A 12491-nucleotide genomic window follows, 5' to 3' on the forward strand; every position below is an offset into this window, starting at 1 on the left:
AACAGAGAACACCAAGATAGATCGCATACATGTATGAAATTGTCAAAGGAACAAACAGAGAACATTGCTAATTGTGAAACAGCACTGCTTGGGTGAAAGTGCCTTTCAGGCTACATAGTTTTCAAAGACACAGACATAAATCTCTCATATGCACATCTGCGACATGTCTAACCACATGATGCAAAGTCTCACACACCAAGTGTGGTGGTGTGGATGTGATGCCTAGCACTGTCCCAGGCATTTGAATACTCCGTCTCCAGTTGGTAGCACTGTTTGTGACGGCAAAGGGGGTATGGCCGAGCTGTAGGAAGCGTGTCCCTGGGGAAAGGCTTTGAAGTTTCAAATGCCAGGTTCCATGTCCAGTTCATCCTCTCTGCTTCCTGTCTGTGGTTGAAGATGTGAGACCTCAGCTCCCAGCTTCCATTTCTGCTGTCTAGTTCCAAGTGGGGCTCCTGCGGATCCCTCACCACCCATAAATGAAAGCTAAGTAAATGGCTGCCTTACTTTTATGCAGCAATAAAAAAAGAACTAGCATACCAAGCCAGGCTCTCTTCTCTCTCAGTCATCTCAGTCCAGACAGCAGCAAGTACAACCCCTTTAGCCCATGCCTGCTAGCTCCATGGCTTTCCAGTGAGAAACCGATGTGAGTTCTGCCGGATTCCCAGCTCTCCTCACGTGTGGTGGCCAGCATTCCCCAGGGCTTCAGCTGCATGTCTGTCCCCATCCTCCAGACATGTAACAGCCTTGAGTGCTGGGACAACCAGTGTCACTACATCTGGCTTCTAGTTCTCTAATCAATACAGTGTTGACCTATCTACAATGTCACCAGGTTATCAGTACAAATCCTACCGCGCAAAGAAGGGTTCATGAAGGAGAATGCAGCAGAGAGGCCAAAGGCAACAACAGCATACTTAGAAAGCGTTTTTAAGCTCTCAGGTCTGCGGATAAAGCGTGGAGCTCTCCGCTGGATAGCATCGCAGGACAAAGCGTTCTCTTGGAGCAGCTCTGAGCCGCTGAGACAGGTGGGGAAGGGCAGCACAGGAAGCCTGTGCTGTTCAGTCCTAAAGGTTTACGTCATTTAAAGTCAACAGGAGGACAGGTGGTGGCAAGAGCTGAATAAACCACAGGCAGAATCGAGAGAGGAGGGGCAACAGCCTGGAAACACAGAGAGCATCGTGGTTCCAGGAAGGCAAAGCAGAGAAAAGACTCAAGCTTTACTTCAAGGTCCATGCTGCTAAAGCAGAATTTCTGTTCAAGTTTGAGAAAAACAAAAAATAAGGTTTATTTTAACTTTTTCCTTTTTTTTTTTTTAAACAAGAAAGAATTATTCTAAGTCCCTTACTGCAAACATCTTCTATGGCCAACCACTTACTTGCAGTTCCAACATTTGATTGTGCTGCACAGCTGTAAGCAAGGCTGAAAGGAAGGGGGGACTTCTGCAACTGTCAGGACTCCTTAAATTAGCGGACACGCAACGGTTACAGACTTTGGTAAACAAGACCCTGGCAAGCCACACACTCACCAATTCCAATGGAGGCAGCACATCTGGTCTTGTCTTTGATTTCCGTGCGGAGGGCAGTTGCAAATTCATCGGGAGTAAGTTTAGTTTCTGCAAGGATGTCAGTGACGTCTACCAGCGCTTCATCGCAACTGACAGCTTCAATGTTGTGTGTGTAGCTACCAACAAAGCAAAGGCGGTGCGTGAGTCACACCTAAGGCCTGCTCAGAGACACCTAAACGTTACAAAGCAGAGAAGGCGTTTGTTTGTTTGTTTGTTTGTTTGTTTTTCAAAACAGAGTTTCTCTGTGTAACAGCCCTAGCGGTCCTGAACTCGCTTTGTAGACTGCCTGCTTCTGCCTCCCGAATGCTGCTGAGTGCCACCACACCAAGCAAGAGAAGGCATTTTTAAATACTGAAAACAAAAACGAACCAAACTTCTAATTTTAAATAATCCATCCAAACTGACACGATTTAGTTACCTAAGATTTGACTACAAAGTTAGCGTTGTAATTACACATCAAAACTACTACAGCACTGTACTGAGAATACCCTTGTACACACGAATAGCTAAAGTGGTAAATGGATCACAACTATCAAAATATCTAAGAAAACTTCAAACATGACAGATCTTTACGAAGAGATGTTTACATTCATCAGTTCAACAACTGTTGTTCATCTAAAATCATCAGATATCACTATGAACGACTTAATACCTGTCAAATCCCTGAGATTCCACAGGACAAAGGGGCCAGTCAGCTGACTGGCTAGGAGAAACACACCCATCTCTTCAAGCAGAAATGCTGTTCCTTTTACCTTAGGTGATCTCCCTATATAAAGGACTAATTGTTTTGACAGGCTGAAAAGAGCATGACCTGAGACCATGCAACAGACACCAACCAGAAAGACAGCCAAAGAGGCCTCCCAACCGAGTCCTAGCTCAGTCTACCTGTTAATACACACTTTTTGATAGCTTATAAACCATGTCAAAACCTACTCTTTCAATGAACAAATGCTACTTAGGCTACAAATGTAAGAACAAAGGCTCCTTGCTTTTTTCTTTTTAAATAATGAGAATGACTCCTCCCCCCCGAAACAGACACATGCCACTAAAGTCTCCACAGCCTAAAGGTATAAGAGGCTCTTGGGCTCTCCACCAATTTTTTAGGCCACAGGCATGATCAACTCCAGGCCGTGGCTCTGAGAGCACAGCTGCACCTCTGTTAACCTATCCTTGCTGGCCTTCGTATGCTATCAATGTCCTCAGCTTTTGACTGGCATTTAACACACTTGTGACACAGTACTACCCAAACTGCTGGACTTTTGCTAAGAATATCTGTGACTAATGACAGAGCGAACATCTTTCCATTATGCTTTCTCCATGATCACGGTAGCGTCTACAAGTACCCACAGGGACTGGACACTTTTTCTGTTGGTGAGACCAGCAGAATCAAGCAGCTACCTGCACTTCCTGGTTTACGGTGCTCAGAATAAAGCTTAAGAAGAAAAGGCAGCCTCCAGGGGTCTGGGCAGGTCCTCTGCATATATATTACAGCTTTCATTTTAGTGTTTTTTATGGGACTACTGAGTGTGTAAATGAGTGAGTCTCCAGTTCTTGTGACTGTTCTTGGACTCTTTTCCTTCTGTTGGTTTGCTTTGTCTAACTTCGATGTGAAGGTTTTATCTTATTATATTTTATTTTGCTATCTTTCCTGTTATCTCTAGAAGCCTGTTTTTTTTTTTTCTTACGAGAGACAGAAAGGGGTGGATCTGGATAGGAGGGGAGGTGGGCAGGAACTGGTCTTGTAGAGGGAGGAAAAATGAAATCAGGATATACTGTATGAGAAAAGAATATTTTTAATATAAGGGAGAGGCAGAAATGAAGAGAGAGGTAAGCACACATCCTAGAATTCCAACACAGCTCTAGAACCTACAAACCTTGGACCAACAGACTTAAATTTTTACTGGAACAGGTCCGGGCCAGCAGTTTACATCACTTGAAACCTTTTCAGTTTACAGAGGGGTAAGAAGATGTGAGGTGGACCTCGCCCAGGCTTTTACACAGAAACTACATGACTCTGGTTCAGAGCATGTTTAAGTTACTAAACCTTAATTCTATTTGATACTGCTTTAGTATTGAAAAAGAAATCATTTATCTCCTTTCCTCAAGCTAACCAATCAACCATTCTAAAACAAGTACAAGAGCCTTGCTTTTATAAAAGCTAATTTTTGGCATGGGAATAGTTTAAAATGTCTCTGTGTTACTGGGTCACCAGTTTTAGCCTTATTCAGTTACAATACAGGCAGAGGTCTCTCCACTATCCTGGCTGGTACTGAAATTCTGGGAAACCGTACATACTACTGCACCCTACTCTTTGAATTCTAATTTCAAACAAATTATAATTCCAATGCACTAAAAGAGGAGAAAACTGAAACAAAAAACAGCAGTGGGAACAACAAAACGCCCGAATCCTTCGTCTATCTGGTTTCATGGAGAGAAAGGAGAGAAAAACAGGTCCACATATCCTGGCACATTTCACATCACAATCAGTAGCACCTGAACAGTGATATGGTGCAAATTTTCTCTTGAGACTAAACTACCAATTACTGAAGCTACAAAGGAGGGAGAGAGGGAAGGAAGGAGGAAGGGAGGGAGGGAGAGAGGAAGAAGGGAAGGAAGGAAGGAAGGAAGGAAGGAAGGAAGGAAGGAAGGAAGGAAGGGAAGGAAGGAAGAAAGAAAGAGAAGGAAGAAAGAGAAGAAAGCTACCAAATGGGCAGGCTGAGAAAAAGGATCACAGATAAAAACCTAGTGACTCTCACAATGCTAACAGGAACTAGACTCTAACAGTAAATCAAAGAAGCAGAGCAGAAGAAATGAAGAGGAGTACATTGAACACAATACCTTGCCAATGTTTCATACATTGCTTGGGCAACTTCCCTGTATGCATGAAAATCGTATGGAACAGCTTGCAGGTTAGGACACAACTGTTTTGCATGCCCGAAATACATTCCATTCTTAATGCCAACTTGTCTAGAAAAAAAAAAAAAAAAGAAAGGAAGAAAACACAGTGGAGATTAAATCTGATCTTTAGCTGACAACCAAGTACTGGCTGTGCTGTCATCTCCCCACGTCACTAATATACAATTTCCATGTCACTGCCCCTCTCGTTAGGGGTTAACAAGAGGGATTAGGAAAATGTACAAGTCCCCCAAACAGAAAATAATACAACTGTCTCACTAGAGTCAATGACCTCTCTTTTGTCTATAGCTAAACACTTCTAAAACTTGACCTCTGGCCCCTCTGCAGAGATGTCAGCATACTATATGCTGGTGATATCACAACCACCACAGAGCAGGAATGTGCTGTCAAAACAGTTTTCTTCTCCCAATACATGGCTCATCCCCCAAAGACGAAGCGTCTGAACAAAAGAACCACCGAAACAGCTCGGCGACAGACAGACACGGCGCACTCATCCCACTGCCACCCCACCCGCACTGAGCAGTCCCAGCGCTCCTCAAGTGGCTCCGCAGTGGCTGAGATGCCAGCAGCACTGTATGGCAGGACATCCCTCTGCGCAGGGGCCAGGGTTCCACAACTTTGAAGGACTTAATTGAGAATGGTAAAATTTAAATCTACCGTGTCTCAAATTTGGAGCATTCAGCATAAAACTACAATTATGGAGTTATACATAATTAGTAAAATTCCATTTTATCACTCTGTAAAGAATCCAGAAAAAAATAATACAGAAAAATGTAAGCAAGACAAGCAGTGTTTCACCAGATTATTTAGAATTGCGTAGAATGATCACGGTTGTCCCACACACCCATTCACTAACATTCAGCAAGTAATGGCGTAGTTGGAGGTGTGCCTGCTTAAGGAACAGCTACAATTGTTTCTTGGCCTCTTGCCTTCTTTTTATTCCTTCTATTATAATTCAGCAACTTTTGGGACTCTCCTAACACTTAGATCAACACAGAGAACTACAAATAATTAAGAAACCTCTCAAAGTTATTCAGAAGCAAATCCAAAATGACACACATTTTTCATCAAAATAAAAGTAATAAACTACTTCACTATCAAGTCGCAAGTGGACAGATGATGTACTAAGATGCAAACAAAGACAGGGAAGGAAGTAGTGACTGACAGTAAGCGCAGCTGCAGCAGCTCCATACAGTTCTGTTTTTAGGTGCTCTGGGGGGGGGGGGGGGCTGGCCGAGCCTCACAAACAAGCAGAGCCCAGGCTGTGAGCATGTTCCTGCTCTACCTAGCTTGATCTGAGTCACAGTCGGCAGGCCTCAATAACCCCATATCCTCAGAGACTATGGAAGTGTAAATACAATAGTTCAGAGAGGTACAGAAAAAGATCAAAAACAAGTGTTTTTCTAAAGTCTGGCTTTGAAAAAAGATCAACTTTTGGTAACAAAAGCATAAATATGTAAGTTCAACATTCAAGTTAAAAGCAGTTACTCAGTCTTAAAGGAACATGTTATACTAATCCTACAATGTTCTGTTTCCTTTCCTTTTTAAAAAAGGAAAAAACTCAAAGATACTTAGGAAAAAAATGCTACTTCTACTCCAGTAGTCATCAACTTTCCATAGAGGAAACTTTGCCTGGGTAGTCAGGATGGACTTCTGGTCTACCTCCTTCCAGCTCTCAAGTGCTGATGAAGTACAGGCGCTGTCACCATGCCCAGGTTTTGCTGTTTTAGGAACTGACCCAGGGCCTTGTGCATGCCAGACAAGCATTCTTCCAACTGAGCCACATCTAACACCTTAGGGGAAACACACACTTCCCTTGAGTAGATGTTCAGGAAACTAGGATTTGTTTCACAAAAATCAACTAATAAGGACAGACACAAAAGAAGCCTGCCAGCGTGATGCAAGCTGAACTGCAGCACTTAGGTAACGGCAGAAGCAAGGTTTTGAGTGTGAGGGTCGGCTGGGACACAGCGAAGCTCCACGGCAGCTGCGGTGCAGTGACACCATGTCACCAGACAAATGGCAGTCAAAGCCCGCAGCCTTAGCAGAATGGCTCATGTGCCCCTCCCCAACAAAATCCACACAGTAGGTTAGCAAAGCTGTGCTTTTATGCCTGTGGAGGGGACTAGGATTCATGTCACATTTTAAAGCACTATCACACATTCTTACTGCAACAGGCTGGGCTAGGACAAATACTCTTCGGGGTTGGATCAGGCAACAGAAAAAGGAAAAAGCATCAAATCACTTCTGATGTTCATTCCATATATTACACATCACAAATCTGTATCATTAAATAACTGCAAAATGTTCTCATAAAAGGCATGTGAACACAGAGGTTAAGACTGTCTATTTTCTGACTTGTGAGGGGTGTCTCTCTTTAAGGTATAGCCTTAAATTTGCTGTGCAGCAGAAAAAGGCACTGAGCTCCTATTCCTGCCTCTGCCTCCAAGTGTTGCCATCACCATCTTGCAACATGTCTGCTGCTTAAGTTGAAATAAAACCTAGCAGTTTCTTCGGCATTATCCTCGTTTTCATCACGTATAACTTCTTTACAGAACACACAAGAATCTCCGATTCTGCATTCCACATCTAGTCACACTTAATTCTTTATAACTTCACTATTAGTCTATGTCAAACTCATTACTGCATAGGACTAGTTTGATCACTACTACGATCTATTACTTACCCAACTTTTAACTTAAAAAAAGTTTTTCTTATTTATAAGAAGACTGAATAAGTAAGGCCCAGCTAACACAATTCAAATATTTATTTATATGCCTGAAAGACAATACACATGATAATGTCTAATTTCTTTTTGTTTTCACTGCAGGATCTATCATGAGGACCTAGTATGTTATTTAAAATTATTAACATGGCAATATAAATGAAGGACTAGGCTAAAAATATTTCTTTTCATAGTATGCATTTAATACGTTGAAATCATAGACGACTTGAAAGACGTAATTTTTCTATAATTCTATAAAAATATTAACTACCAAGAACTAGAACTTAGATTCTACATACCTGGCTTCGTAATTACAAGATGCAATTTCAGCTTTTGACAAAACAGAATCAATTCCATTTGTTTGTGTGGAATCTTGATTCTCCCATAGTGATGAATCTGGTGTATCTGCTTTAAAATAAAATTTAATTATTATGTTAAAAATTAATTATTCTTAACTTTTATTAAAGAAATCTGTTTTCTATTATTTTCAGATGCAAATATTTAAGATCCAAATACCTATCTGAATTGGAATCATTTCTATATTAAGTATAACAAAACTAATAAAATATTTTCTTTCATTCTTCAAAAACAGTCAGATAAAAACATACCATAATAAATTCAAAGTACCCTGTTTTAATAAATGTAAAATATCCTGTTATCTATCCTGTAACATATGGTCTCTCATGGCAGAGGTGGTAACAGTGATCAGGGAGATGAACTCCCTGCCCTGCCCTTGCCTTACGAAAACTATGCAGCTCACTGTAATAAAAAAAAGTTAACAGAAAACATAAGTTTCTTGGAATTTTTTTTTTTTTTTTTTTTTTTTGCTGTTGTTATTTCCTAAAAGAACTCTCTTTAAAACTTAAGACTAACATGTTGAAGAAAACCCAAATTTCTGCCAGCCACCTGACTAAACAATAACTTAGTAACCCTTTTCCGAAACTTTGGTTCTTGAGCCTCATATTCAGAAGTTAAGCAGTATCACCAGATGGTCTCAGCCAGCCAGTGCCTACATACGTGCATGCACGTACATGTGATACGTATACTGTGTAACTATCTTCACATACTATAAAGACCCTTCACCCTAGCCTTCAGGGGTTTTCTTTTATACATCCTAGATAAACATCCTAACAACATGATTTTCTACTTTTCATTTAACAAGTACACTTTCCATTAAAAACCTGGAGCTCAATTACAATCAGTAGTAACTACTTTACAGAACATAATTCTAGTCTCAATAGAGCAAGAGCTCGCCAACATTTCTAATATCCAAACCAAATTTGCAATCTCACCCAAGCATATAAAAGTATGTGACCTAGAGAGCCTACTGGCTACATGACACCTGAGATTCACTAATTGATTAGTCAAGTCTGGATCATACTCTCAGGTTAAAGATAGAGTGTGTTTTTACAGAACTTTTTATATATATATAAATACTACATTCTTAAACACAATCTCAGCCCTGTCTCTACTCTAGAAACAACACCATTAGTAAAGCATGACTTTAGTAAACCTATGACTTCAGCTAATTCCAAACACACCTATTCTGAGTGCACTAGCACACAGCTAACACAACACTCAGCACCTCTTCCGTTTACTGAGAGCCTCAATGTTCCATGAAAAACAACCAAGTTGCTGCACCACCAGGAGAAACAACCAAGTGTCTGGTTTCATACACACAGTAAATCATCTTCATCTGACCAACAACCACCAAAACCTTTACCTAATATACAACCTGTGCAAGTGTTTCCAGACCCTATCATACACATGTGCACCACAAATACAAGCCAAACTCAGAAGGGGGATCCTGGTGTGAGTTAAATGCTACTTACATTAAAAATAAAAACAAGAGTATGCAATGTGAGCTATGATCTCCAGTACAATGCAAACATATGCCACACTCTTACAAATTCAAGATAGAAATGAGCAGATTATTCAGTGCTTCTGCACAGCCCACGACCTAATCTGTAAGAACCTAAGGGTTGTCAGAAACAGAACAGAGGTGCTACTAAACATACAAAAGACCACAGCCACAATGTACTCTCTTCCAAAGTTATAACCACGAGTCATGCCTTAAAAGGGGGACTATTAAGTAAGAGTCTCATGTGGAAGTTACAGAAGACTCATGTGTGACGTGAGAACAGGGTGTGTGTGGTCCGTGCGCCCCCAACGCCCTGGCTTGAGAGGCAGCGCCGTGCTGTTCCTCTTCACTGGGCTGGCTGACCTGTTCCACAGTGCAGCAGAGTGCGTGCGTCTCTCCACCAGCAGAGTGAGTTGCTTCCTGTGAGATTCAGGGAAATGCAGGGACACATGTCCTCACTGGAGGGCAAAGTAGAGAACTGCTGATCAAAACTTGACAAACTAGACGGGCACATGGAGAATGTGAAGGAACGGTTGGAGGAATCAGAGGCCAGGACACAAGTCTGTGAAAAAGAAATCGCTGAGAATAAATCTATGACTAATACGATTTTTTAAACTGTTGCTCTTTAGAATGAAAACTGAAGCTGTTGAAGGGACAGAAAACATCTGCATCCTGGGAATCCAGGAAGGGGTAAAAGGCCCCAACCACGAAGTGCAGAGGTTAAATGCTTCAGAATGAAATCATCAATGAGATGATTCTGGAAACAGCTCTCAAAGGAAGTCACGGATGAATGAGATGCCCTGCTTATACTGACCTAATTCTAAATACAAGGAACAAGAAATGAGTTTCCAAAAAGACTGAAGATGCTTTTTTGTCCGAATACTCTGGCTCATCTAACCACACAGGTGAAAATATTAGAGCTGATTTTTATAAGCTAGTGTACAGAAGTCAAAGATCCTGCCTTTTAAACCGATCCTTAGTACTCGGACTTTTGGTGCTATGTGTAGCAATGACCAGAGAAAGAGAGGTCAGAAAAAGTGAAACCAAGGCAGTGGAAAACAAGTTCTGGCACAGGCTTGGCGGTAAACTTCATAAAAGACAATCTAGTCCTTTTACATACAGCAAATATTTTTATGAGCTCCAAATGGGTTAAAGGGTTTACGATACAAAAATGAATGTCATCAAGTTGAAACAAGAACATAATATTGAGGTATTATAATCGCTTTTTCTAAGGAGAGGAAAACCTGAGGTCAAATTTTAATTGCAAGCGGAACTTAAACATTTTCTCTAATATTTGGCTTCTGGTGCACCACCCACAGAAGAAGAAATTAATTACAAAAGGCTATTAAAATATTAGGAAAATCCAGTGGCTACAAAGATGAAGATAATTAAGTAGCCAAAGAAAACATTCTGCTACAAAACCACGTATGGCCAGACAGTGATGGAAAAAGCAAGACAGAAGACCGGCTTCCCTGCTCCTTTCAAAGAACAAGTACCTGCCCAAGTCAAAAGCTAAATGCAGACTGTTCAGACAAGCAGCCAACTTAGACTGTAACCCACCAGACTGAGAACCAAGAAACTTAGAGATGCCCCAGACACACACAGCTGCTGTTTTTCTGGCCTTGACAGCTGTTCAGTAGCTCTTTACTTTGTTCAACATGTGACAAGTACTGTGGACTTCCTCCAGCTACATACTTCTTGCTTTCTAGAACTTCAGTTTTTATCTTTTTAATAATACCATGTAGAAAATACAGAAAGACAAAACAAGCGTCTACAAAACTACACTTAAGAAATTAACCCTAGACCATGAAGCAAAGCCTCAACAAGTTCAGGGACCTAACAACCTGACACAGAGCACCAGAATCTCAAAAGTCGCTGAAAACATTTAACAATAATGCCTTAGAAACCTTGAGAAATGGACACACGTATGAAGTATAAACGTGTTTCTACAACCACCCTTTCTAACGTGCACCGCGTAAGCAGATGACTGCAGTCGACAGAAAGACTAATTCCAGAAGAGAAGTTCAGATGTCCATCCTCTCCAACATTCCTCATTAGGGTCTTTTCTGAAGTAGCCCAATATTTTACATCTGACAAAACAGGAAACCAAAGTGATAGTAAAACCAAACTGGAATCTTTCGACTGTGCTATGTGTCTTTTTTCTGGTTAATGTTTTTCTAAAAGAATGATTTTTACATAATATTTGTGGTTTTACAAGATATTTCACAAGGAGAACAATCCATGTTGAAGACCTTCTAGGTCAATACTTCTTCAGAACTCTAAGGCAAGGCAATAAAAGCACATGAAGATCTTATTTTTTGTGTGAATAAAATAGTTTTCAAAGACAGCTATAAAAATGTTTCTTCTAAGAAACAAGTCAACTAAAAAGGGGCATTTAGATTTTGATTCCAATAGAGGTTTGTCACTTTGCTTGTCCAGGGTTTCCTTGTTCTCTACGCTTCCCTTGAAAGCACCATTTTCCTGCTGTCATCTCCCAAACTGGACTAGATACTACTCTTTCTAACTTTGAATTATTAAGACTACTGAAGAACACAAACTTCAGTGTCTTTACTGTGACATACACAAATGGCTAATAAACTCATATAGATCAATGCTTCTATAAAATGATCATGTATATCATTCCCAATCAATTTCTAAAAAGTAGATTAATCACTGTTCTAAAAATTACACCACACTGAGTTCCAGGAAAACACCATCATCCAATTCCAGAAAGCATTAAGTATAAATCAGTCATCTGTTTAGATTCAGATGTTGTTTTGATTCAATTCGTCACTAGCATCCTTAAAACCTTCAACTCGAAAGAGCTAATTATTCTAATTCTGCTTTTACTTCTAAAGCATCAACATCACCAGGAATATCCAGAGGTCATCCATGAGAGCACTATGGCTTCAAGGAACTCATCTGTACCTGCTTTTCCTTTCAGGATTTTATTCTGGTAAAACTGCCACTCCAGCTGGGGGTTAGTACCAGGACGTAAGGGTGCCCTTCCTGTACCTCTGTTACTTGTAACAGCCACTGGTTTCCCTGCAAGAAAAAGATTAAATTGTTTCTCTAAGTACAGAAGGATGTTAAGAACATTTAATGGGAAATGTTCCTGGGATTTTAGTTATATAACATTTGTTCTGTAATCACATGGTGTATAAGGTAACACACCCATCACCATAGAATATCACGGAAGGTTTTCGGTTAAACTTCCAAAGGGACAATTTCAGGGACTTTTTTGTTTGTTTGATTGTCTTGAAAGTTAGGGTCTCCAGATTCTGGAAATCTCTACATAGAGCAGGCTGGCCACAAGCGCACAGACATCCCCCTGCCTATGGCATGCTGGGATTAAGCGTGGCTCCAGTCACGTTTCTGATAAACCACCTTCATATAAAAGCAGCAGAGTCATTTTCCATGGCTTTTGA

The 12491-nt window shown here is 40.7% G+C and overlaps 1 protein-coding gene across 2 annotated transcripts in view; it reads right to left on the reverse strand.

Annotated features, from left to right (window-relative positions):
* Rev1 (REV1 DNA directed polymerase) overlaps positions 1–12045 on the reverse strand; it is a 28023-nt gene extending 15978 nt beyond the window's left edge. Inside the window, exons 1-5 of one of the 2 annotated variants that reach the window (XM_055607285.1) lie at positions 11992–12045; positions 9427–9625; positions 7502–7607; positions 4400–4528; positions 1523–1677 (exon numbers count right to left, since the gene is read on the reverse strand). In XM_055607285.1, coding sequence (XP_055463260.1) covers positions 1523–1677; positions 4400–4528; positions 7502–7607; positions 9427–9577 — 541 coding nt within the window. In that variant the 5' untranslated portion in view covers positions 9578–9625; positions 11992–12045. Of the gene's footprint in view, positions 1–1522; positions 1678–4399; positions 4529–7501; positions 7611–9426; positions 9626–11991 lie in introns of both variants that reach the window. The other variant, XM_055607278.1, reaches the window with a different exon arrangement.
* Positions 12046–12491: the final 446 nt, after the last annotated feature.

This window comes from Psammomys obesus, unplaced genomic scaffold (genome assembly GCF_907164565.1).
Source record: "Psammomys obesus unplaced genomic scaffold, mPsaObe1.curated_primary_1811, whole genome shotgun sequence".
Lineage (NCBI taxonomy): Eukaryota > Metazoa > Chordata > Mammalia > Rodentia > Muridae > Psammomys > Psammomys obesus.